Source organism: Chrysemys picta, chromosome 6 (genome assembly GCF_011386835.1).
Source record: "Chrysemys picta bellii isolate R12L10 chromosome 6, ASM1138683v2, whole genome shotgun sequence".
Classification (NCBI taxonomy): Eukaryota; Metazoa; Chordata; order Testudines; family Emydidae; genus Chrysemys; species Chrysemys picta.
In genome coordinates, this window is record NC_088796.1 from 855,725 (window position 1) to 881,376 (window position 25,652).

The window sequence follows — 25,652 nt, forward strand, 5'->3', positions numbered from 1 at the left end:
CCTCTGTGTGTGGCGCTGGTGTGACCAACTCCGTATCCTGGGACCAGTTAGAGACTCAAAGAGCTCAGTCTGCTGAAAGGTCACGGGGTGACTTGCTTGCAGTGTGTAACTACCTTCCCCGGGGAGAAAAGGCTCCTAGCGGAGACAGGCAGAGCACGAACCACTGGCTGGCAGCTGAAGCCAGACACATTCAGATTAGAAATAAGGCCCAAATGTTTAACAGCGAGGGTGACTGACCCTGGGAGAAACTCCCACAGTGGGCAGTGCTGGATTCTCTGTCTCTTGATCCAGCCTGGCTGCCTTTCCCGGAAGCTGTTTCAGTCACACACAAGTTCTGGGGCTCTGGGCGGGGGGCCAGGGTGGCATTCAAGGGCCTGTGCCACGCAGCAGGTCAGACTAGGGGATCTGCTGGTCCCTTCCTGGCCTTCAGCTGTGAGTCCCTGCTCTTGGAGTGGCCTCTCCTGGCTGGGGAAGGACATGGGAATCCGACTCTGCTCTCTGCACAGTCTGTCCCAGCTCTGCACCAGTTCACCCGTCTGTATGGCCTGTTCTGAGCAGGAGCTCAGGGAGCCCAGCTCTGCCCCAGGCCTGTCGTAGGGCCCACTCCCTGACCGTGCGGTGCGTTTCACTCTGGGCTCCCCATTGACTCACTCTCCTGTCTGGTTGCAGGTGGTGGCGGATCAGATCCCAATGCTGGTACAGGGCGTGCGAGGAAGCCAGTCCCAGCCAGATAGCCCCAGCGCTCAGCTCGCGCTCATCTCGGCCAGCCAGAACTTCCTGCAGGTACCAGCCGGGCTCCCCCCTGCAGCTGGCATGGGGACCTGTGCCCTGGCACTCCCCTCACCTCGTCTCTGGTGCAGGCTGGCCTCACCCTCTGCTGGTGGCAAGCTGAGTGGCTTTGTCTGCTTAGGACATGTGGATTCCGTCCCCTGGGTTTGGGATCTCCCTGCCTGCCCCTCCAGAGTGCAGGGGCTCTGCTGGGCATGGGATGGGAGTGCTGCCTCCTGTCCTGTCCTGTTCTCATGGCTTATCCTTTCCACCCCACAGCCTGGTGGGAAGATGGTTGCTGCAGCCAAAGCCACTGTCCCCACCATCACGGACCAGGCCTCTGCCATGCAGCTCAGCCAGTGTGCCAAGAATCTGGCCGCAGCCCTGGCCGAGCTCCGGACAGCTGCCCAGAAGGTAAGTGGCTCCGCCCTGGCCTGCCCCGGAGGGCACTAGCCGAGAAAGGAGAGTAGAGCTGCCAGGAGCGGGGTTTGCTGCCCATGTCGCTCAGTTCCTTTCTCCTGCTGCAGGCTCAGGAGACCTGTGGGCCCCTGGAGATAGACACGGCGCTCAGCATGGTGCAGAGCTTGGAACGAGACCTGCAGGAAGCCAAGGCTGCTGCCAGAGACGGAAAACTCAAGCCCCTGCCAGGGGAGACGGTAAGGGCCCCGGGAGGTAGATGGGTGTGTGGGTGGCCAGGCAGGAGGAGGGACAGCAGGTGGGCTGTGAGATGGTGGTGGGATTGATGGGCAGTTGGGGTGAGGAGGGGGGTAGGAGGGTGGGTGCGTGGGGGTTGGCGTAAGGAGTGGGGGTAAGGGGCTGGGGTGAGGAGTAGGAGGGGGTGACCTGTGGGGTGATGGGTGAACCCTCTCTGGTTGTCCCCAGATGGAGAAGTGCGCCCAGGACCTGGGGAACAGCACAAAGGCCGTCAGTTCCGCCATCGCCCAGCTGCTGGGGGAGGTGGCCCAGGGCAACGAGAACTATACAGGTACCAGGGCAGAGCCCTCCACGCCTGGGGGCAGGGGAGCAGGCCCAGGCCTGCCTTGTGTTCGTGGCCCTGTACAGCCCTGCCCCAGTGATGGGTGCTGTGCACATGTGCCCTCGATGGCTCACGTTGGGGGTGACAGCCTGTCGTGGCAGCGTAGGGTGACAGCAGGAAGGTAAATGTGATGGCTGTGACCAGTGCTTGTGGGCAGGAATACTGTACCATCCAGCCCCCCGGATGGGGGAGGCAGGGGAAAGGGGCCGGCCCTGTGGGCCCGGATGGAAGAAATGGGGGAGGGAGGGAGGGAGGGCTGGCCCCGTGGCCTGGAAATGGGAAGGCTTGTCCAGCTCTGGGCCGCCTAGGGCAGGGGCCGATCCTTGCCTGCACAAGGGATGTCTGAGCAGGGGAGGGGTCCGCTGGTGGCTGTGGGTCAGGGAGGCTCTCTGCACGCTGGGTCAATGCCTCGCGTCTCTCCCAGGGATCGCTGCCCGGGATGTGGCCCAGGCCCTGCGCTCGCTCAGCCAGGCTGCCCGCGGCGTCGCAGCCAACACGTCCGACCCCCAAGTGCAGAGTGCCATGCTGGAGTGCGCTGGCGACGTCATGGATAAAGCCGGAAACCTCATCGAGGAGGCGCGCAAGGGCGTGGGCAAGCCGGGCGACCCTGAGAGCCAGCAGCGCCTGGCCCAGGTGAGTGCGGGGCCCCCAGCAGCCCCCAGCATCCCCCCCAGCCCGCCCACCCCGAGAGCCAGCAGCGCCTGGCCCAGGTGAGTGCGGGACCCCCAGCCCGGCCCCCAGCATTCCCCCAAGCTGGGCGACCCTGAGAGCCAGCAGCGCCTGACCCAGGGGAGTGCAGGGCCCCCAGCCCGGCCCCCAGCATTCCCCCAAGCCGGGCGACCCCGAGAGCCAGTAGCGCCTGGCCCAGGGGAGTCCTGGGCCCCCAGCAAGCCCCTCCAGCCCCAATCCCCAGGCACTGGTGGGCTTGAGGGTTTCCCTGTCCCCAGCAGTGGGGCTGAGGGAAGGTGCCCACCACTCACCCTCGAGGGACAGGTCTGCGGAGAAGGGGGGTACCAGGGAGGAGCAGGCATGCGCATGTGCAATTGACTGTCCCTGTCTCCTGGCAGGTGGCCAAGGCCGTGTCTCAGGCCCTGAACCGCTGCGTGAACTGCCTCCCAGGTCAGCGGGACGTGGACGCTGCCATTCGCACCGTGAGCGAGGCCAGCAAGAAGCTGCTGGCCGAGTCGGTGAGTGCAGCCAGATGAGCTGGAGATGCTCCTTGCATCCCTCCTGCCATGGGGCTGGGTGTGATCCTTCCCTGCAGGCCAGTCCAGGAGGGGCCCCCGCCCCACGGGGGGAGCTGGCTGCTCGCTCTGACACGCGTTCCCCGAGGTTCAGCTCCACTTCCCCTCCACAGCGACCAAGAAGCTTGCGGTCTGAAGTGCCCAGCCCAGGTCCTGCGGGGTGGGGCCCCTCGCACCAGCCAACGCTGCCCTAGGCCACGTTTCAGGGGATGTTTTCAGCGGGAAGCTCCCTGAACTAGGAGCAACGTGCCCTGCTGAGACCCCCCGGCCAGGCACTGCTCAGTCGTCTGAGCGGCGAGGCTGCTTTGCCCAGCACAGCTACATGCTCCTGGCACGCCAGGCGGTGGCAGCGCGTGGGCACTGGCCAGCTGTCTGTGCTGCCGCCAACCCCTGCTGTTGGAATCGAGGTGTGCCCCATCTCTAGGACTCCCTGCACTGCCCAGAGGGAGCAGGGCTTGGATACCTGTGGCTGTGACCTCCCCCTCCTGTGTGTCGTCCCCCCCAACACCTCTGTCTCTGCTCCCAGCTCCCACCCAGCACCAAGAGCTTCCAGGAGGCACAGAGCCAGCTGAACCAGGCAGCAGCTGGGCTGAACCAGTCTGCCAACGAGTTGGTGCAGGCCTCCCGGGGCACCCCCCAGGACCTGGCCAGGTCCTCCGGCAAATTCGGGCAGGACTTCAATGAGTTCCTGGAGGCCGGCGTGGAGATGGCTGGCCAGTCCCCGGTAAGAGCAGGCGCCTTGCTGCTGACCGGCCCAGCGGGAGTTTAATGGGTGGGTTGGTTGGCGGAGGGGTTGTGGGAGCAATTGGTACAGTAGGTGTCTGGCTGGGGTGGGCTGGGTGCTGGGGTGAGCGGCTGGCTGGCTGTGCTGATTGGCAGTGGGTGGCTGGGGTGTAAGCGGCTGTTACAGTGACCGGGGGTGGTTGGCTGGCTAGTCAGTGCCTGGGCTGGATGGCTGAAGAGTGTTCGGCAGATAGGTGGGAAGGCTGGGGGTTGGCTGGTGCAGTGGCTGACTGGGGGGTTGGCTGGCTCTCCAGTGCCTGGCTGAAGAGCCATTTGGCAGGTAGGTGGGATGGCTGGCGGTTTGGCATAGGTGGCTAGCTGGGTAGGGGATTGGCGTGAGCAGCTGATACAGTCTTTGGCTGGCTGGGGGGTTGGCGTGAGTGGCTGGCTGGGGGGTTGGCGTGAGTGGCTGGCTGGCTCGGGGGTTGGCGTGAGTGGTTGATGCAGTGACTGGCTGCGGGGTTGGCTGGCTCTCCAGTGGCTGGCTGAAGAGCCATTTGGCCGTAGGTGGGATGGCTGGGGGGTTGGCGGGAGTGGCTGGCTGGCTCGGGGGTTGGCGGGAGTGGCTGGCTGGCTGGGGGGTTGGCGGGAGTGGCTGGCTGGCTCGGGGGTTGGCGGGAGTGGCTGGCTGGCTGGGGGGTTGGCGTGAGTGGCTGGCTGGCTGGGGGGTTGGCGGGAGTGGCTGGCTGGCTCGGGGGTTGGCGTGGGTGGCTGGCTGGTTGGGGGGTTGGCGTGGGTGGCTGGCTGGTTGGGGGGTTGGCGTGGGTGGCTGGCTGGTTGGGGGGTTGGCGGGAGTGGCTGGCTGGGGGGTTGGCGTGAGTGGCTGGCTCGGGGGTTGGCGGGAGTGGCTGGCTGGCTCGGGGGTTGGCGTGGGTGGCTGGCTGGTTGGGGGGTTGGCGTGGGTGGCTGGCTGGCTGGGGGGTTGGCGTGGGTGGCTGGCTGGTTGGGGGGTTGGCGGGAGTGGCTGGCTGGGGGGTTGGCGTGAGTGGCTGGCTCGGGGGTTGGCGGGAGTGGCTGGCTGGCTGGCTGGGGGGTTGGCGGGAGTGGCTGGCTGGGGGGTTGGCGGGAGTGGCTGGCTGGCTGGCTGGGGGGTTGGCGGGAGTGGCTGGCTGGCTGGCTCGGGGGTTGGCGTGGGTGGTTGATGCAGTGACTGGCTGCGGGGTTGGCTGGCTCTCCAGTGCCTGGCTGAAGAGCCATTTGGCCGTAGGTGGGATGGCTGGGGGGTTGGTGTGAGAGGCTGATGCAGTGCTTGGCTGTCTATTTAGTCCCTGGGCCGGATGGCGGTGTGACTGGTGGGTTAGCTGAGCTGGCGGTTGGGCTGTTTGCGGAGTTGGGAAGGGGGTGGCTGGCTGGTGGTAGAGGGCATTAGCAAGTTCTGCTTGAATTGGGTAGGGCAGCTGGTGGGTTGAGCCGGGCAGGGGTTCCTGGGGGTGTGGGCAGGGGCAGGAGGTGTGGCTGAGCAGGGCTGGCTCTGAGTGACCTGCAAGGGTGACTGGTGGGTCTCTTGGCTGGTTGCAGAATAAGGAGGACCAAGCACAGGTGGTGTCGAACTTGAAGAGCATCTCTATGTCCTCCAGCAAGCTGCTCCTGGCAGCTAAGGCGCTCTCCGCAGACCCCACTGCCCCCAACCTCAAGAACCAGCTGGCGGCCGCTGCACGGTAGGAGATGCCATTCACAGTCTGGTGCCCGGCTGTCCAGCCCCATAGGGAGGGAGACAGGCGAGTGCCCGCAGAGCCAGGGCCCTCTGGCTGGGCAATCAGGCACCCTGTGTGTATATATTGCATTTGCATCTACATAGACAGTCAGTCTGTCTGAGCCATTGAATCGCTGGGAGAAGGGATCGTACAAGGCTACGAGAGACCAGGCAGCCCTTGCCGACAGTTGCAGCCTGCTGGCTTCATTCATCAGTGTGTCGGCTAGTGCCACGGCGGGGAGCAGAACTCTGCTCCGGGACAGCACAAGGCAGGGGCTGCACCTGGGCTTCCCGCATAGACCAACTGGCTGCTCATCAGTTTGTTTCTTGTATTTTCAGTGAGTCTCGGTGAGCTTTTCCTTGACAGTCCTGGTTCAGGCCATCGTAACACCTAGATACACAGGCTCTGGGTCATAGACCAGCCTGTCCCCCTCCAGGAAGCCGTTCGTTGGCTGTTTTGGTGTAGGTGGAAGCAGCTTGAAACTGTCTTTTTGGTAGTAGGTTGTCTCCCCCTTCCACAACCCTAGGCCTCCCTGTTATGTTAGCGTTTAGGACTTCTAGACGCCTGCAGTCCCTGTCCGGCACTGCCAGACGGCTGTGTTCTCTGTGAATACAATGCCGTGGGGTGGTGCTGGGACGGTCACTGAAGTGTCGGTGCTAGACTTGGGCCCTGAGGACAGACCATTATTGGACTCCCAGAAGCTGTGTTTTTGTCCAAGTGAATCTTGAAACCGACTGCCTCACAGCAACAGGCCCACAGTCACACAACCCACTTCTGTAGGACTAGTGACAGTTTGCACAGGAGGCCTGTGTGCCAGATCCTGTCCTAGGCAGCAGGAAAATCTAGGAATCACACCGCACCTGTCTTCTGCCGGGCCTGGAAGCCATTCTCCGTGCCGGTGCTGAGTGCCAGCACTTCATCACCGGCACGGCAATTTGAGCTGAAGCCTGCTTGATCTGCACCCAGGATAGCGAGGGTGGGGGCAGTTCTGTGAAGGATATTTGTACCTGCGGCTTAGCAGAGGCGGGGCAGTAAGTGGTGGCAAGGCAGGGATCTTTCTCCGGTGTTGGCAAGGCTGTTGCTTTTCTTCTGCTCCAGTTTTCAAGTGTTTTGTTCTGCTGACTGACTCTAGATATGAAGCTGGCTCGCCATAGCTTTCCCCAGGTTCTCCAGGAGTTCAGGAGAGATGTACCTGTTTGCATTGTTTGGGATCACCCATTCTCTTTCTGCTGCGGTGAAAGGCTGGGAGTCGCCTTCGGTTTGCGGTAGTGCTGTTTGTATTGCCGCCATTGTTCCTTCACCTCCTTCAGCCTTCCTGTCCTTATCCAGCTCGGCGGGGTGTGCAAAGCTGTCTGGAGAGACTGGGTGGTGGCATTTAGCTGGAGGGTTCTGAGCAGCGCCAGCCTCTCTCATGGTGCCCTTTGCAGCTGGACATCACGTGTTCCATCCCATGGTACCCTGCTCTCACCTTGCTCTGCTAGGAACGTTCACATCATCTAAAGATGCGTGGGGATATCTGAATCGCCACTTGCTTCATGTTGCTTGAGGAGTTCTGCACACTCCTCACCCAGGCAGGGAGTGTGGGTCTTGTAACGACCTCGTAGGAGGGACTTGGTGGCAGCTTGTCAGTGGTTTTGTGAACCGCAGTAAGCTGCTTCGGTAGAGACGCCGTGCGGGATCCCAGTGTTGTAGCAGTCGGAGAATTGCGTCCAGCTGGGCCAGTTTGCTCATCCAGTGAGGGTTTAATTGGTGCTCACAGTAGGGATGGTTACTCCAGCTTTGGGAAGGACTGGCCAATGCTGACGATGTGGGAAGTGGATGATGGCCTGTGCTGGTGGGCCCGGTGCGGTTCAGGGAGCAGTCTTGCTTCCATCTGGCAGAATGAAAAGTACCCCCTTGTTCTGGATCATGGGTGAGGTGAAGGTCATGGAGCGAAGCTCAGTCCAAAAGCTCAACTCCACTTTGCTCTGACTCTGTAGCCCCAGATCTCTGGTTGGGGGAGCTTAGGAAGAACATGTTGGGTAGGCCATGGCTTTGCACACATTCACCGCTCTGAAATGCCAGACCCCGTGTGCCAGAGATGTGAGTTCGATGGAGCAGTCCCGCCTCAGCCAGGTCTGCTCTGACGTACGTGGCCACGGCCAGTTTGCTCTCCGCAGAGCAGCTCACAAGGTGATGACTTTTACTGCGAGGCGGCTGGCAGAAAGGGAACTGGTGTGTCTCCCGAAGGCAGGTTCTGTCTGCGATGCGCTTGGTGCTGGGGACTGGACAACGCAAAGCTTAGCAAACAGCGAAGGATTTTCAGGGATGGGCCCCTCTGTGTGAGGCCGAGGCCAGGCCTGACATCCGTGGGGCTCAGTCAGGTCTGGAGCTGCCCTGGGCTCACCCCGATCCAGTCTCTTCACTGTGGTGCTGTAGTGCCCCCTGCTGCGAGGATTCCTGCCCCCCAATCTGCAGTGCCTCCTGCTGCGAGGATTCCTGCCCCCCAATCTGCAGTGCCCCCTGCTGATGGTGCTGAGGCGGCCCCTGAGTGTGTGTCTCTCTGTTTTTGCAGAGCCGTGACCGACAGCATTAACCAGCTGATCACAATGTGCACCCAGCAGGCTCCGGGCCAGAAGGAGTGTGACAACGCCTTGCGGGAGCTGGAGGTGAGGAGCCGCCTGAGACTGGGGGTGGCGGGGGGGCCGCCCGAGGCAGGGAACGTACTGGGAGAGCGGGGGTGGGGGGGGGCGCCTGAGGCGGGGGGACACGCTGGGAGAGCTGGGGGTGGGGGGGTCGCCTGAGGCAGGGGACGCGCTGGGAGAGCGGGGGTGGGGGGGTCGCCTGAGGCGGGGGGAGAGCTGAGGGGGGGGGGGCCCAAGGCAAGGGGAGAGTTGGGGGTGGGGGGGCCGCCCGAGGTGGGGGACGCGCTGGGAGAGCAGGGGTGGCGGGGACGCCCGAGGCAGGGGGGACGCGCTGGGGGTGGCGGGGGGATGCCTGAGGCGGGGGACGCGCTGGGAGAGCTGGGGGTGGCGCGGAGCATGGGATCCCTGAGTCCTTCCTGCTGGAAGAGGTTGTACTAGTGATCACATTGGGGGGGCCTGGCTGGGGCTCTGAACAGTCAGGAATGGAGGACGAGGGGGGACGTTCAGCTTCTCTGTTCTGTCCCCCTGCTGCTCGCTCTGACATGTCTCCCCCTGCAGACGGTGCGGGAGCTGCTGGAGAACCCCACCCAGGCTGTCAACGACATGTCCTACTTCAACTGCCTGGACAGCGTCATGGAGAACTCCAAGGTGAGGTTGGGGACATGGAGGCACAGGGGGCACATGGTGCGTGGATGGAGCTGGATCGGGGTGTGGGGGGTGGACAGGTGATTCGGGGGGAGCTGGGGCTTGGAGCTGGACGGTGGGTATTTGGGAAGGCCCTTTGTGTTGGTTGCTCCCAGCAGGTTTCCTGCTCCCTTCAGCTTGCCAGGTGCAGTGACTTGCTCTCACCCTATGTCCAGGCATCTGCCATTTCGCCCGTGCTCGCTCTGCCTGTCCCTGGCAGCCCAGGGAATGCTCCAGGGGCTCGGGTTCTTGTGCAGAGACCAACCCCTCCAGGATTCTGGCCCTTCGTGGCCTGGGCCAGCCGCAGTGCAGGGCTGGCTTTTTCTCCTGTTCTCCTCGTGCCAGTCTCTGTCGGTGTCTGGGGTCTCTCCTGCCCTGTGCTCCTGGGTGCCCGGACCCCTTCCACCCTGCTGAACACAGGGTCTGGGCTGCTGGTCCCATGGCCTGGCTGAGCTCCGGGGCAGGGACGCATTTTCCTCTAGGTGGACTGCACGTCTCTATCCAGGGCATCTTGTCCCTGCTGTTCCCTGAAATGCCCACAGTGTGCCTGGTACCCTGCAGTGCAGGGAGGGATAAGACCTCTGCACAGAAGTTTGTGCTAAAGGCCTCTCTCTCCTCCTGGGCCCGTCACAGCCCCGCATTAGCAGGCTGGTTCCCATCAGGGCACAAGGGGAGACGGTCTGGCCTCCCAGGGCAGCGGAGAGGTTTGTGGGAGGAGCAGCCAGGTTGCTGGCTCACAGGCAGAAGAGTGGGTGAGTGGGGCTAGATGAGCCGTGAAGGGCCTGGAAGCCTGAACTTGATGCCCTTGAGATGGGGAGCAGAGGGGGGCGGTAGCCAGAACAGGGCCATGGTATGAGCAATGTGAGTGGAGAGAGGCTGCAGGAATCAAGGTGGGTGGTGCTGAGAGGCTGGACAATGTGCATGCGGCTAAATCTTTGACACAGCAGGGGGCAGCGTGTCTGTCTGTCTCTCCATCCACCCCGCCAAGCCATCTCAGGCTCGCTCGCGGGGGCACTGTGGGGTTTCTGTCTCTGGACACCTCTCTCTCCTGCAGGTCCTGGGCGAAGCCATGGCTGGAATTTCCCAGCATGCCAAGAACAGCAAACTGTCCGAGTTCGGGGAGTCAGTCAGCACAGCCTCCAAGGCGCTCTGTGGGTTCACAGAAGCCGCTGCTCAGGTGAGAGAGCCCGGCCTTTGGCCTCAGCCCCTCACAACTGCCCTGGGGCCGGCTGCCAGAGACCCTGTCCCTGCACTGCCGCTGCGTACCCCGAGCCCTTCCCTACTCTGCCACCGGCGTCCCCAAACCTGTCCCCTCCGTGCCACTCCCGAGCCCCTCCCTGCACTGCCTCACCCCCCCAGAGCCCTTCCCCCCTGCTGCCTCGCCCCCCCACCCGTCCCCTCTGTGCCATCCCCCAGAGCTCCTCCCCTTGCTGCCTCACCCCTCCCCTCTGGACCATTGCCCGGAGCCCCTCCCCTGCTGCATGACCCCCACCAGGCGGTCCCCAAGAGCCCCTCCCTGCGCTGCCTCGCCCCCCCCACCCCTCCCCTCCCCTCTGTGCCATCCCCAAGAGCCCCTCCCCGCGCTGCCTCAGCCCCCACTCCTAGGCCTGTCTGGCCCTGGTGCTGTTCCCAACTTCTCCCCTCTCTGGTGCTCCCAGGCTGCCTATCTGGTGGCTGTTTCGGACCCGAACAGCCAGGCCGGACAGCAGGGCCTAGTGGACCCCACCCAGTTTGCCAGAGCCAACCAAGCGATCCAGATGGCCTGCCAGAACCTGGTGGACCCGGCCTGCACGCAGTCCCAGGTGGGTGAGGGCGCTGGGAAGGAGCAGGCTGTCTGGGCACCAGGCTCCCTCCTGCGCTCACAGGCGGGGAAGGTGGGAGCAGCTGGAAGGGCTGAGTCCTGGGCATGGCGTGGCACCAGCCCTGGGGGGTTGCAGCTGGGAGGCTGGGGCCAGAGCCAAGCTGGCTAATGACGCAGCTCCAGGCGCTTCCTGCTATAGGTGCTGGCCGTGGGTCCCTGCTGGCTGAGCCGGGCCCTGTCTGTCGCTGGGGGGTTGGATGGGGCTGTGGCCATGGGCTCTCCAGGCACCTCCTGGCCCTACTTTGTGTGGGGCTGGTCCAGGAGCTGGTGCTGGGTGACCTCTCTGGTTCTGCTCTGTGGGGGTGGGGGAGCAGGGTGCAGGGAGTCCCTGCTCTGGGGAGGAGCAGGGCGCAGGGGGATGGGCAGGGGTGAGGCGGGGAATACAGGGAGGCCCGTCTCCCCCAGTGGCAGGAGGGGTCGGAGCTGGGATCTAGGGCTGGACAGGACGGCGGGGGGGAGAGCAGGTGGGGGGTGCAGGGGGTCAGAACTGGGATCTAGGGCTGGACAGGATGGCGGGGGGGAGAGCAGGAGGGGAGTGCAGGGGGTTGGAGCTGGGATCTAGGGCTGGACAGGATGGCGGGTGACCCTGCCCCGCTCTGTGGGGGGAGAGCAGGAGGGGAGTGCAGGGGGTCGGAGCTGGGATCTAGGGCTGGACAGCACAGCGTGTGACCCCTGCCCCAGTCTGTTGGGGGAGAGCAGGAGGGGCGTGTGGGGGGTTGAAGCTGGGATCTAGGGCTGGACAACCGCGGGGGGGGAGAGCAGGCGGTGGTGAGGCAGGGGGTCGGAACTGGGATCTAGGGCTAGACAGGATGGCAGGTGACCCCCTGCCCCGCTCTGTGGGGGGGAGAGCAGGAGGGGGGTGCAGGGGGTCAGAGCTGGGATCTAGGGCTGGACAGGACGGCGGGGGGGGAGAGCAGGCTGGGGAGTGCAGGGGGTCGGAACTGGGATCTAGGGCTGGACAGGATGGCAGGTGACCCCTGCCCCCGCTCTGTGGGGGGGAGAGCAGGAGGGGGGTGCAGGGGGTCAGAGCTGGGATCTAGGGCTGGACAGGACGGCGGGGGGAGAGCAGGCGGGGGTGCAGGGGGTCGGAGCTGGGATCTAGGGCTGGACAGGACAGCCTGTGACCCCTGTCCCTCTCTGCAGGTGCTGTCGGCGGCCACCATCGTAGCCAAGCACACCTCGGCCCTGTGCAACACCTGCCGCCTGGCCTCCTCCCGCACCGCGAACCCCGTCGCCAAGCGCCAGTTCGTCCAGTCCGCCAAGGAGGTGGCCAACAGCACGGCCAACCTGGTCAAGACCATCAAGGTACCTCTCTGCCCCCACGCAACGTGCGGCCTGGGAGAGAAGCATCATAGAATCATAGAATATCAGGGTTGGAAGGGACCTCAAGAGGTCATCTAGTCCAACCCCCTCCTCAAAGCAGGACCAATTCCCAACTAAATCATCCAGCCAGGGCTTTGTCAAGCCGGGCCTTAAAAACCTCCAAGGAAGGAGACTCCATCACCTCCCTAGGTAACCCATTCCAGTGCTTCACCACCCTCCTAGTGAAATAGTGTTTCCTGATATCCAACCTGGACCTCCCCCACTGCAACTTGAGACCATTGCTCCTTGTTCTGTCATCAGGTACCACTGAGAACAGCCGAGCTCCATCCTCTTTGGAGCCCCCCTTCAGGTAGTTGAAGGCTGCTATCAAATCCCCCCTCATTCTTCTCTTCTGGAGACTAAACAATCCCAGTTCTCTCAGCCTCTCCTCATAAGTCATGTGCTCCAGACCCCTAATCATTTTTGTTGCCCTCCGCTGGACTCTTTCCAATTTTTCCACATCCTTCTTGTAGTGTGGGCCCAAAACTGGACACAGTACTCCAGATGAGGCCTCACCAATGTCGACTAGAGGGGAATGATCACGTCCCTCGATCTGCTGGCAATGCCCCTACTTATACAGACCCAAATGCCGTTAGCCTTCTTGGCAACAAGGGCACACTGTTGACTCATATCCAGCTTCTCGTCCACTGTGACCCCTAGGTCCTTTTCTGCAGAACTGCTACCTAGCCATTCGGTCCCTAGTCTGTAGCAGTGCATGGGATTCTTCCGTCCTAAGTGCAGGACTCTGCACTTGTCCTTGTTGAACCTCATCAGGTTTTTTTCGGCCCAATCCTCTAATTTGTCTAGGTCCCTCTGTATCCGCTCCCTACCCTCTAGTGTATCTACCACGCCTCCTAGTTTAGTGTCATCTGCAAACTTGCTGAGAGTGCAGTCCACACCATCCTCCAGATCATTAATAAAGATATTAAACAAAACCGGCCCCAGGACCGACCCTTGGGGCACTCCGCTTGAAACCGGCTGCCAACTAGACATGGAGCCATTGATCACTACCCGTTGAGCCCGACGATCTAGCCAGCTTTCTATCCACCTTACAGTCCATTCATCCAGCCCATACTTCTTTAACTTGGCGGCAAGAATACTGTGGGAGACAATATCAAAAGCTTTGCTAAAGTCAAGAAATAACACATCCACTGCTTTCCCCTCATCCACAGAGCCAGTTATCTCATCATAGAAGGCAATTAGGTTAGTCAGGCACGACTTGCCCTTGGTGAATCCATGCTGACTGTTCCTGATCACTTTCCTCTCCTCTAAATGTTTCATAATTGATTCCTTGAGGACCTGCTCCATGATTTTTCCAGGGACTGAGGTGAGGCTGACTGGCCTGTAGTTCCCCGGATCCTCCTTCTTCCCTTTTTTAAAGATGGGCACTACATTAGCCTTTTTCCAGTCATCCGGGACCTTCCCCGATCGCCAGGAGTTTTCAAAGATAATGGCCAATGCTCTGCAATCACATCCGCCAACTCCTTTAGCACCCTCGGATGCAGCACATTCGGCCCCATGGACTTGTGCACGTCCAGTTTTTCTAAATAGTCCCAAACCACTTCTTTCTCCACAGAGGGCTGGTCACCTTCTCCCCATACTGTACTGCCCAGTGCAGCAGTCTGGGAGCTGACCTTGTTCGTGAAGACAGAGGCAAAAAAATCATTTGAGTACATTAGCTTTTTCCACATCCTCGGTCACTAGGTTGCCTCCCTCATTCAGTAAGGGGCCCACACTTTCCTTGATTTTCTTCTTGTTGCTAACATACCTGAAGAAACCCTTCTTGTTACTCTTAACATCTCTTGCTAGCTGCAACTCCAAGTGTGATTTGGCCTTCCTGATTTCACTCTTGCATGCCTGAGCAATATTTTTATACTCCTCCCTGGTCATTTGTCCAATCTTCCACTTCTTGTAAGCTTCTTTTTTGCGTTTAAGATCAGCAAGGATTTCACTGTTTAGCCAAGCTGGTCGCCTGCCATATTTACTATTCTTTCTACACATCGGGATGGTTTGTTCCTGCAACCTCAATAAGGATTCTTTAAAATACAGCCAGCTCTCCTGGACCCCTTTGCCCTTCATGTTATTCTCCCAGGGGATCCTGCCCATCTGTTCCCTGAGGGAGTCAAAGTCTGCTTTTCTGAAGTCCAGAGTCCGTATTCTGCTGCTCTCCTTTCTTCCTTGTGTCAGGATCCTGAACTCGACCATCTCATGGTCACTGCCTCCCAGGTTCCCATCCACTTTTGCTTCCCCTACTAGTTCTTCCCTGTTTGTGAGCAGCAGGTCAAGAAAAGCTTTGCCCCTAGTTGGTTCCTCCAGCACTTGCACCAGGAAATTGTCCCCTACACTTTCCAAAAACTTCCTGGATTGTCTGTGCACCGCTGTATTGCTCTCCCAGCAGATATCAGGGTGATTAAAGTCTCCCATGAGAACCAGGGCCTGCGATCTAGCAACTTCTGCTAGTTGCCAGAAGAAAGCCTCGTCCACCTCATCCCCCTGGTCTGGTGGTCTATAGCAGACACCAACCACGACATCACCCTTGTTGCTCCCACTTCTCAACTTTATCCAGAGACTCTCAGGTTTTCATCCTTTGGGCTGGCTGCTCAGGGGGTCCCCAGCGACCGCACTGGGGAGGGGGCAGCTGGGGGTGCAGCAGGGCTGGCGACTGGGCCCATTGCAGTAACCAGCTGGTCTCTCCCGTTGCCTCAGGCGCTGGACGGAGCCTTTAACGAGGACAACCGGGAGCGATGCCGGGCAGCCACCGCCCCCCTCATTGAGGCCGTGGATAACCTGACGGCCTTCGCCTCCAACCCGGAGTTCGCCACCATCCCAGCCCAGATCAGCCCTGAGGTGAGAGCTGCCACGGGGCGGGCATGGAGCGTGCCCTGCACAGGGCACCGGGGGAGTGTCCAGGACTGCTCCTTCCTAGCTCAGACTGCGGAGGAGGGAAGCATGGCCCAGGCGAGAGCCCTAGGCCCTGGGGGTGGGATTGGGGTGGCTTCCTGGATCAGGTATGTGGGCGGGGGGATGCGGCAGGTCTCAGAGAACTGGAGGGGATATGGGGAGAGGGTGATGAAGTCAGATATGGGGGGAATCGGAGGGGGAGGGAGGTTGCTGAAGACAGGGGGCCTTGGTCTCAGGGAGTAGGCAGTGCCTCTGGGTCACAGAGGCCATCGTCTCTCCCTGGCAGGGGCGCAGAGCCATGGAGCCCATCGTCACCTCTGCCAAGACCATGCTGGAGAGCTCGGCAGGCCTCATCCAGACGGCTCGCTCTCTGGCTGTCAACCCCAAGGACCCGCCCAAGTGGTCGGTGCTGGCTGGTCACTCCCGCACCGTCTCCGATTCCATCAAGAAGCTGATCACCAACATGCGGTGAGTGCAGGCCGATGGCTGGGGTCTCCTTTCGGCTGCCCAGCGCTGTCGGTCGTCCCCCCAGACCGCTGCCCGGAGCTGCTCAGATCTCATTTACAGGCAAAGCCTCGAGCCTGTCTTGGAAACATGCCACAGGTGGGAGGTCCACAGGGACGTCTGCCTGGGTCTGCAGGCAGCTGGGCTCCAGAACGGGCAGCAGCCACGTTCATCTCACTGGGCATTACTGCTGGAGCCCAGCCCAGGACTGAACGTCTTCACAAGCCATTTCCCTGCTGGGCGTCTTCGTGGCGGCCGGTTGTGCAGGGCTGGGCAGCGCCTGCCTGGGTGGGAACAAGGCCTTCCAGGCGCTGAGGCAGGGATCTGTGCGGGAGGGGCAGGGAGATGGCAGGGTGTGATTGGCAGTGTCACAGCAGCCACTGGGCAAGGGAGGAGGATGGCGGCGTGCTGGCCCAGAGATGGGGAGACCAGTCAGAGTGAAGTGCAGTGGTGCATGGTGGGATGGAGCTGGAGGAGAACCATGAACACCTCCAGTCCCACGCTCCTGTTCCTGCTCCCGCGCAGCAAGGCCAGGGCCATTTGTCTTGGTTCAGGACGGGCAGCTGCCCAGACGCAGGCCTGGGGCTGGGCTCCCTGCGGCTCTGGGAGGAGGCAGTGAAGGGGTGAACAGCCTGGGGCACTAGCCTGGCCTTCCCCTGGGCCGTGGGTTCCCTGGGGGCCCTGGTGCCTGCACACTGCCCAGGGGGAAGTCAAGGCTGCGTCCCGGCCCGGGCGTTGCTGACAGTGGGCTGTCACACAGGGATAAGGCTCCTGGGCAGCGGGAGTGCGACGAGGCCATCGAAGTGCTGAACAAGTGCATGCGGGATGTGGACCAGGCCTCCCTGGCTGCCATCAGCCAGCAGCTGGCCCCCCGAGAGGGCATCTCCCAGGAGGTGAGTCTGGGGGGCAGCATGGGCTCTTTGCCTGGGGGCTCTACGCTCCCCCAGCACAGGCTGCTCCCAGCCCCTCTCGACCAGGGGGCCTCTGTCCCAGCTCTTAGGGGAAAAGCCAGAGACAAGTGGCTGCCATGCTTGGGGCTGGGGGCGGCACTCTAGAGAGAGCTCCCTGCGCAGCCTCACCCCCCAAATTCAGGGGCTCCCTTCCCAGCAGGAGCCTGACGCCTGGGGAAACTGACCAAAGCGCTGTTAAAATCAGCACGGAGTCTGGAAACTGCCTTACCCCTATGGGTCTCTGCTCCCCCAGCACTCCTGGAACCCTGCCCTGCGCCTGCACCCGCAGATCCCGGGATCTTCCTGGCTGAGCCCCTCTTTGCTCCATGAGAGATGCTGGGGTTTGGCATCACACACCAGTTCCCCGCAGCCCCTGCCTGACTCCCCGCCCTGCATGACTGGTGCTGGGCACCCTGCAGAGTGGATCCCATGGGGACCTGCCCTTCTCTTGGGTCCCTGTCCAAGTGACTGTGGGGACCAACTGCCCCCTCCTGTGTGGGGCACGTGGTCACGCTCTCGTGCGCCCCAGTGATGACGTGAAGCGAGGTTCCATTGTGTAGGGCAGGCAGTGGCCAGCACCAGCCTGGCTGCCCTGACATGCCAAAGGATGGGGTTTAGACAGGCCCCTAGTGGGGGATCTAATTTCTCAGCCCCCAAACCAGTCCTGCTGGGATAGTCCGGTGACCAAATCGCTGCCACCTGCTTCTCCTGGGGCAGGCCTGTGGCCTGGGCTTTCATCCCCCTTCCCCTTCTAGGTCCTCTGGCCAGGCCCTGTGACTCCAGCCCCCGGGATCCGGGCCATGGGGCAGCCTTATTTCTCAGTGTCTCCCCCCCGCAGGCTTTGCACAACCAGATGATCACTGCTGTTCAGGAGATCAGCAATCTGATAGAGCCTGTGGCCAGCGCCGCCAGGGCGGAGGCCTCGCAGCTGGGACACAAGGTAACGGACTGGGGCAGGACGTGCTGTGGGGCAGGACGTGCTGTGGGGCTGGGGTGCTGTGGGGCCGGGGTGCTGTGGGGCAGGACGTACTGTGTCTGCCGGATATGGGGGATGGGGCCTGTGTTGGGGTGCCTGGCGAGGAGGACTAGCCTCAGGCCGCCCTGGGACTAATGCTGCTCGTCCCCAGGTGTCCCAGATGGCTCAGTACTTCGAGCCGCTCATTCTGGCCGCTGTCGGTGCTGCCTCCAAGACGCTCAACCACCAGCAGCAGATGAACCTCCTGGACCAGACCAAGACGCTGTCTGAGTCTGCCCTGCAGATGCTGTACACGGCCAAGGAGGCCGGCGGGAACCCCAAGGTGCGTGCGGGGAGCACTCCGTGCAGAGCAGAAAGGGGGCTGCCCAAAGCAGGGTGTTGGGCAGCATGTCTGAGTGTAGGGGGGGTGCAGCCCGTCTCCAGTTGTGTGCATGTGTGTGAGGGCGGTGTGCACACCTGCAGCAGGGTCCCGTACAGCGTGTGTGTGCGTGTGTAGCAGAGATGCCATCCCTGTGCACCCCCTCACGGTACAGTGCACCACTGCAGAGCCGTGCCTCGGTTTCCCCAGTGGACACTTCAGCACCGTAGTTTCGCCCTGGCCCGGGTGCAGGGAGCCAGCCCGCTCTGGCAGAGTCCATCATAAACACAAACCAAAGAAATCCCCAGCTTTCAGCCGCATCCTTTCAGGCAGGCCCAGCTGCAGCCCGCCAGTGGGTTCCTGACAGCAAAGCGGACGAACCGGCGGGGTCAGCCCTACCTCTTGCAGACCGGCCCTTCACCCAGCTGCTGACCCAGCCAGACTGCTCTGCTCTTCTTCCCGGTCACTGCCCAGCCGTTAGAGCCAGCTCCCCCCTTTTACTGCCCCCTCCACGCCTGACCGTTCATGTGGGGGCGAGGGACAGGGTCGGTGGAGCGCACCACGGCTTGTTAATCCTTCCTGGCCCGTGCGAGGCTCACACGCTGCACTGGTGTGTGATTTCAGGGACGTGTGCCAGGTGAGAACCTGTGCGGGGGTGGTGTGCGCTTGTGCAGGGCGGCCCACAGCAGGGCATTGTAGGTGTGTCCCCAGCGACGAGCGTGTGTAACACGATGGTGGGTCGTGTGCACGTGAGGTGACCGAGGAGGGTTCCGTGAGCACAGGCCCAAGTGCTCCCGGTCGCCGGCTCTCATCCGCCACCGTGTCCTGCCGGTGGCTGCCTGGGCCTGACGCAGGCCTGTGCTTGCAGCAAGCCGCACACACGCAGGAGGCACTGGAGGAGGCTGTGCAGATGATGAAGGAAGCTGTGGAGGACCTGACCACCACTCTCAATGAGGCTGCCAGCGCTGCCGGGGTCGTCGGGGGCATGGTGGACTCCATCACCCAGGCCATAAACCAGGCAAGGGGGAGCATCGCATGGGCGGGGAGGGGTTGGCCTGGGCAGGGGCGGGTGCTGTTTCCTGATGGCTGCCATCTTGTGCCCTAGAATCCAGGGACTTCAGCCCACAGGCTCAGGGATGAAGTGCTGGGTATATTTGGGGTCCCTGCCTCCTCCATCCCGTGGAACGAGATGGGCTCATCCCAGGCACCACTCCTTCCCGAGCAGAGCCATGAGAGCAGTTAAAGGACTGGAAAACGTACCTTAGTGTACGTCTACACAGCCCGCGGCAGAAGTGTCCCAGCCGGGTCAACAGATGTGGGCTAGTGGGGCTCGCCCTTGCACCCGACAAATCGCTGTGGAGGCAGCACTTCAAGCTGGGGCAGGAGCTTGGGCTTTGAGTCCTAGGGGGGCAGGGGGGCCCACGCCACAGCTTCAGAGTCTGTCCACGCAGCTCTGCCTAGAGCAGCAGTTCTCAGATTGATTGGATTGTGCCCCCTTCTTTCCGTCTGTAGTAATTTCCACCCGCTCCTGCCACACAAGTACATACCCGGCTGCCCTGTTCTGAAGGCAGAGCGGAGAGCGCCCAGCTCTGAAGGCAGCGTCACTGCCAGCAGCAGCGCAGACGTACGGGTGGCATGCTATGGTATTGCCACCCTTCTCCACTGCTCAGAGTTGGGTGCCTGGCCAGCAGCTGCCGCTCTCCAGCCACCCAGCTCTGAAGGCAGCACGGCTTCTCCTGCCCCCCCCCCCCCCCCCGAATACATTCTGCACCCCCTGGTTTGAGACGCTCTGGTCTAGAGCACTACCACGAGCCCTGCCAACCCAAATCTGTCCCCCAGGCAGGGAGGCTGCTCCCGCGGGCTATGCACACATACCCGTAGTGAAAGGCTCCAGGACTCACTCTGTTTACTGAACAAAGAGAAGGTGAAGGGGTGACTGGATCCCTACATGGGGAACAGAAATTTGCTAATGGCCTCTTCAGTCTAGCCAGGAAAAGTCTAACACGATCCAGTGTCTGGAAGTTGAAGCAAGACAAATTCAGACTGGAAATGAGGGCTACATTTTTAACGGGGAGAGTAATTAATCATTGGAACAACTTACCCAGGGGACATCCATCGACAACCGTTAACTCAACCATCGACAACCGTTAACTCAAGATCAGATGGTTTTCTAGGCGATGGGCTCTGGGAATTGTTTCGGGGCAGGCCTCTGGCCTGTACCCTGCTGGACGTCTGACTGAATGATCACAATGGTCCCGTCTGGCCTTGGAACCTACGAACCTCAGACTCGGCTGTGACCCTGGCGCTGAGCGTGGTTGGGAATGAGGAGGGGCAGGGAGGGCCACGCGCGCCGCTGTCCAGAGCAGGCTGCCCACAGTACCCAGTGGCACAGTCCGGGAAGGGCATGTTCAGGGGAGCCTTTGGGGAAATGTGGTGGCAGGCCCAGGCTGGGGCACTGTGGGAGGCTCGTGGAGGTTGGGAGCAGGCTGACTCCCGTTAATGGCTCTCTCTCTCTCTGGCAGCTGGATGAGGGACCCATGGGGGAGCCGGAGGGGACCTTTGTGGATTACCAGACCACCATGGTCAAGACAGCCAAGGCCATTGCAGTGACGGTACAGGAGATGGTGAGTGTTGGGGGCAGACAGTGACTTCTGGGCCTCCCCATTACACCCCCTCTGTGTCTGGGGAGGATGGTGGTGGCCGCGTGCAGCCTTGCCGCCCGAGACCCTGCAAGGCCTTCTCCAGGGGCGCGAGGGCTGGCAGGCCTAGTGGTTCCTGGGTGTGATGGGTCCTTCTCACTCCCCCTCTGCCTACAGGTCACCAAATCCACCACCAACCCGGACGAGCTGGGCACGCTGGCCAACCAGCTCACCAGCGACTACGGGCAGCTGGCTCACCAAGCCAAGCCTGCTGCCATCACCGCCGAGAACGACGAGGTGAGGGGCACTGGGGGGCAGCGCGGGGGCCTCCCACTGGGGCGGGGGGCAGCACTGGGATCTCCCACTGGGGACTGGAGAGGGGGTAATGGGCAGCACTGGGATCTCCCATTGGAGACTGGGGCAGGGGGAGCGTTGGAATGGGCAGCGCTGGGATCTCCCATTGGGGGTTGGAGAAGGGCGGGGTCCCGGGGGGGGGGGGGGGGGAGGGAGTTGGGATTTCCCATTGGATATCGAGGGTGTGTCAGCTCCCCTGTGGAGGGCGGTGCTGACTCTGCTCTGGGTCACCTCACCCTATGCTGGTTCCTAGATTGGCTCCCACATCAAGAACCGGGTGCAGGAGCTGGGCCACGGCTGCGCTGCGCTGGTGACAAAGGCTGGAGCCCTGCAGTGCAGCCCCAGCGACGCCTACACGAAGAAGGAGCTGATCGAGTGTGCGCGCAAAGTGTCCGAGAAGGTGATTGGGCAGGAGTGAGCGTGGAGTGGCTGGCAGGGAGGAGAGGAAGGGGCCATGGGCAGAAAAACTAGTGGGAGGACGGAGCGTGGAGTTGGACCAGCATGTACCCCCCAGCCCCTTTGTGCCTGCTATATACCCGCTAGATCCCTGTGCCTGGAATATGCCCCCACCCCATGCCTGCTATACCCGCCAGAGCCCTCTGCCTGGCGCATGCCCCCACCCCATGCCTGCTGTACCCACCTGGCATGTGCCCCCACCTGGCGTGTGCCCCCAGCTCCTCTGCATTGCTTTCTGGACTCCCTCATGTTTTCTGTCCATGAGAGTCCCTTTCTGGTCCCTGGTATGTGCCAGCTGCTTGCTGCCCTTCCAGACCAGCACTGGGTCTAGTTTGCGTGGCAGAGCATGGATGCCCAGCGGCTTCAGCTGCTGCCAAGTGGTGGGAGGGCGCAGCCGTGGTTATATCTGCCGGAGTGGTGCCTGCTGGTGCAGTAACAGTGATGGGCTGTGACAGGGACAGCACTGAGCGGGTTTCTGCCCTCACCATCGGTCTCAGGGTCATCCCAGCCTCCTCCCCACAGGTGTCCCACGTGTTGGCAGCCCTGCAGGCCGGGAACCGCGGGACCCAGGCCTGCATCACTGCAGCCAGCGCCGTCTCTGGGATCATCGCCGACCTCGACACCACCATCATGTTCGCCACTGCGGGGACACTGAACCGGGAGAATGCCGAGACCTTCGCCGACCACCGGTACCAGGGTGGACGGGGAGCCTGCTGGGCGATCCAAACACAGCCGCCAGGGGCTGGCTATAGCATCCACCTTTCACATGTCCCTTGGGCATGGCTCTGCCCAGAGGGCGGGGCTGGGTGCCCGCCATGCTGTCTGACTCCACCCCCACGGAAGGGGGGATGCAAGTGGCAGGCCGGGCACAACTCTCGGGCCCCTCCCCACACACACATTGTTTTTGACTCTCTCACACACTCTGACACACACACTCACACACAGCGGGTGCGGGCTGCGTGGTTGTGTTCTCTCCCCCACCCGCACTCCCCTACCAGCTGTAACACATGCACACACAGGGCAGGCCGTGCTTTCTGTGACCCCCTTTCCCCCCCAGAAAGGCTGGGGCAGGCCATGGGGGGCAGTCTCTGGCCCCACCTCTCTGTGTCGCACACACCCATAGTGATCAATGGCTCCATGTCTAGTTGGCAGCCAGTATCAATTGGAGTGCCCCAAGGGTCGGTCCTGGGGCCGGTTTTGTTCAATATCTTCATTAATGATCTGGAGGATGGCGTGGACTGGACTCTCAGCAAGTTTGCAGATGACACTAAACTGGGAGGAGTGGTAGATACGCTGGAGGGTAGGGATAGGATACAGAGAGACCTAGACAAGTTAGAGGATTGGGCCAAAAGAAATCTGATGAGGTTCAACAAGGACAAGTGCAGAGTCCTGAACTTAGGACGGAAGAATCCCATGCACTGCTACAGACTAGGGACCGAGTGGCTAGGTAGCAGTTCTGCAGAAAAGGACCATGGGGTTACAGTGGACAAGAAGTTGGATACGAGTCAACAGTGTGCCCTTGTTGCCAAGAAGGCTAACGGCATTTTGGGCTGTATAAGTAGGGGCATTGCCAGCAGATCGAGGGACGTGATCATTCCCCTCTATTCGACATTGGTGAGGCCTCATCTGGAGTAGTGTGTCCAGTTTTGGGCCCCACACTACAAGAAGGATGTGGAAAAATTGGAAAGAGTCCAGCGGAGGGCAACAAAAATGATTAGGGGGCTGGAGCGCATGACTTATGAGGAGAGGCTGAGGGAACTGGGATTGTTTAGTCTGCAGAAGAGAAGAATGAGGGGGGATTTGATAGCTGCTTTCAACTACCTGAAGTGGGGTTCCAAAGAGGATGGAGCTGGACTGTTCTCGGTGGTACCTGATGACAGAACAAGGAGTAATGGTCTCAAGTTGCAGGGGGGGAGGTTTAGGTTGGATATTAGGAAAAACTTTTTCACTAGGAGGGTGGTGAAGCACTGGAATGGGTTACCTAGGGAGGTGGTGGAGTCTCCTTCCTTAGAGGTTTTTAAGGCCTGGCTTGACAAAGCCCTGGCTGGGATGATTTAGTTGGGAATTGGTTCTGCTTTGAGCAGGGGGTTGGACTAGATACCTCCTGAGGTCCCTTCCAACCCTGAGATTCTGTGATTCACCCGCAGAGGACGGGTACAGGCTGTTGCTCTCTGACCCCTGGGTCTCCCACAGGGAGGGCATCCTGAAGACAGCCAAGGCGCTGGTGGAGGACACCAAAGTGTTGGTGCAGAACGCCACTGCCAGCCAGGAGAAGCTGGCCCAGGCTGCCCAGTCTTCCGTGGCCACCATCACCCGCCTCGCAGAAGTGGTGAAGCTGGGCGCTGCCAGCCTGGGCTCCGAGGACCCTGAGACTCAGGTCAGATGGGGCTGGGATCTGGGACCACACGGCGTTTGGGCTGGGGTGGGGCCTGGCCTTGGTGCCCCGGCACACTCAGCTTGCTCCCTTCTCAACCTGCCCCCTCCCTGTCCGTCACTGCGGGGCACCAGCCAAGCCGCTGACCTGGCCCTACTCCTTCGCAGGTGGTTCTGATCAATGCAGTCAAGGATGTGGCCAAGGCGCTTGGGGACCTGATTAGTGCCACCAAGGCGGCGGCCGGCAAAGCCGGGGACGACCCCTCCGTCTACCAGCTGAAGAACTCGGCCAAGGTCAGTGTGTGGGCAGCTGGGGGAAAAGCGGAGCTGGGCGCATAGCAGGAGGGGAGGGAACAGGGTGCACAAGGGAAGGAAAGCAGGTGGTAGGGGGTGGTGCTGGGGAGGAGGACGTCACTGGGGGAAACGATGTGGGGGAGGGTGCTGGGGGCAGAGCGGAGGGATATGGGGTATGGGCTGGGGCGGGCAGAGAGAGCTGGAGGCAGAGGGATATGGGCTGCAGAGGGCGTAGGAGCTGGGGGCGGAGCGGAGGGATGTGGGCCTGTGGTGGGCAGAGGAGAGCTGGGGGCGGAGGGATATGGGCTGCGGCGGAGAGCTTGGGGGCGGAGGGATGTGGGCTGTGGCAGGCAGAGGGTGGAGGAGAGCTGGGGGCGGAGCGGAAGGATAGGGGGCATAGGCTGTGGCGGGCAGAGGAGAGCTCGGGGCGGAGGGGAGCTGGGGGCAGAGGGATGTGGGCTGTGGCGGGCAGAGGGCGGAGGAGAGATGGGGCAGAGCGGAGGGATATGGGGCATGGGCTATGGCGGGCAGAGGAGCGCTGGGGGTGGAGGGATATGGGCTGCAGAGGAGAGCTCGGGGCGGAGGGATGTGGGCTGTGGCTGGCAGAGGGCGGGGGAGAGCTGGGGGCAGAGGGATATGGGCTGTGGCAGGCAGAGGGTGGAGGAGAGCTGGGGGCGGAGCGGAAGGATATGGGGCATGGGCTGTGGCGGGCAGAGGAGAGCTGGGGACAGAGGGATATGGGCTGCAGAGAAGAGCTGGAGGCAGAGGGATGTGGGCTGTGGCTGGCAGAGGGCGGAGGAGAGCTGGGGCAGAGCGGAGGGATATGAGGCATGGGCTGTGGCGGGCAGAGGAGAGCTGGGGGTGGAGGGATATGGGCTGCAGAGAAGAGCTGGAGGCAGAGGGATGTGGGCTGTGGCTGGCAGAGGGCGGAGGAGAGCTGGGGGTGGAGCGGAAGGATGTGGGCTGTGGCGGGCAGAGGAGAGCTGGGGACAGAGGGATATGGGCTGTGGAGGAGAGCTGGGGACAGAGGGATATGGGCTGTGGCGGGCAGAGGGCGGAGGAGAGCTGGGGACAGAGGGATATGGGCTGTGGCGGGCAGAGGGCGGAGGAGAGCTGGGGGCAGAGCAGAAGGATATGGGCTGTGGCGGGCAGAGGAGAGCTGGGGGCGGAGGGATATGGGCTGTGGCGGGCAGAGGGCGTAGGAGAGCTGGGGGCAGAGCGTAAGGATGTGGGCTGTGGCGGGTGGAGGAGAGCTGGGGGCGGAGGGATATGGGCTGTGGCTGGCTGAGGGCGGAGGAGAGCTGGGGGCGGAGCAGAAGGATGTGGGCTGTGGCGGGCGGAGGAGAGCTGGGGACAGAGGGATAGGGGCTGTGGCGGGCAGAGGGTGCAGGAGAGCTGGGGGCAGAGGGATATGGGCTGTGGCGGGCGGAGGAGAGCTGGGGACAGAGGGATATGGGCTGTGGCGGGCAGAGGGTGCAGGAGAGCTGTGGGCAGAGTGGAAGGATATGGGCTGTGGCGGGCGCAGGAGAGCTGGAGGCGGAGGGATATGAGGCATGGGCTGTGGCGGGCGGAGGAGAGCTGGGGGCGGAAGGATATGGGCTGTGGCAGGCAGAGGAGAGCTGGGGGCGGAGGGATATGGGCTGCAGAGGAGAGCTGGGGGCGGAGGGATATGGGCTGTGGCGGGCAGAGGGCGTAGGAGAGCTGGGGGCAGAGCGTAAGGATGTGGGCTGTGGCGGGTGGAGGAGAGCTGGGGGCGGAGGGATATGGGCTGTGGCTGGCTGAGGGCGGAGG

General features: G+C 62.1%; 1 protein-coding gene across 3 annotated transcripts in view; it reads left to right on the forward strand.

Annotated features, from left to right (window-relative positions):
- TLN1 (talin 1) overlaps window positions 1–25,652 on the forward strand; it is a 143,678-nt gene that overhangs the window by 97,338 nt on the left and 20,688 nt on the right. For all 3 annotated transcript variants that reach the window (XM_065598567.1, XM_065598569.1, XM_065598568.1), the window contains 25 exons: window positions 670–783; window positions 1,048–1,182; window positions 1,296–1,424; window positions 1,651–1,753; window positions 2,229–2,437; window positions 2,872–2,991; window positions 3,575–3,772; window positions 5,350–5,489; window positions 8,080–8,173; window positions 8,708–8,797; window positions 9,888–10,010; window positions 10,492–10,635; window positions 11,838–11,999; window positions 14,763–14,903; window positions 15,244–15,425; window positions 16,222–16,354; window positions 17,250–17,351; window positions 17,539–17,709; window positions 18,614–18,763; window positions 20,268–20,369; window positions 20,562–20,681; window positions 20,992–21,138; window positions 21,717–21,883; window positions 23,388–23,571; window positions 23,736–23,861. In XM_065598567.1, coding sequence (XP_065454639.1) covers window positions 670–783; window positions 1,048–1,182; window positions 1,296–1,424; window positions 1,651–1,753; window positions 2,229–2,437; window positions 2,872–2,991; window positions 3,575–3,772; window positions 5,350–5,489; window positions 8,080–8,173; window positions 8,708–8,797; window positions 9,888–10,010; window positions 10,492–10,635; window positions 11,838–11,999; window positions 14,763–14,903; window positions 15,244–15,425; window positions 16,222–16,354; window positions 17,250–17,351; window positions 17,539–17,709; window positions 18,614–18,763; window positions 20,268–20,369; window positions 20,562–20,681; window positions 20,992–21,138; window positions 21,717–21,883; window positions 23,388–23,571; window positions 23,736–23,861 — 3,486 coding nt within the window. The remainder of the gene's footprint in view (window positions 1–669; window positions 784–1,047; window positions 1,183–1,295; window positions 1,425–1,650; window positions 1,754–2,228; window positions 2,438–2,871; window positions 2,992–3,574; window positions 3,773–5,349; window positions 5,490–8,079; window positions 8,174–8,707; window positions 8,798–9,887; window positions 10,011–10,491; window positions 10,636–11,837; window positions 12,000–14,762; window positions 14,904–15,243; window positions 15,426–16,221; window positions 16,355–17,249; window positions 17,352–17,538; window positions 17,710–18,613; window positions 18,764–20,267; window positions 20,370–20,561; window positions 20,682–20,991; window positions 21,139–21,716; window positions 21,884–23,387; window positions 23,572–23,735; window positions 23,862–25,652) is intronic.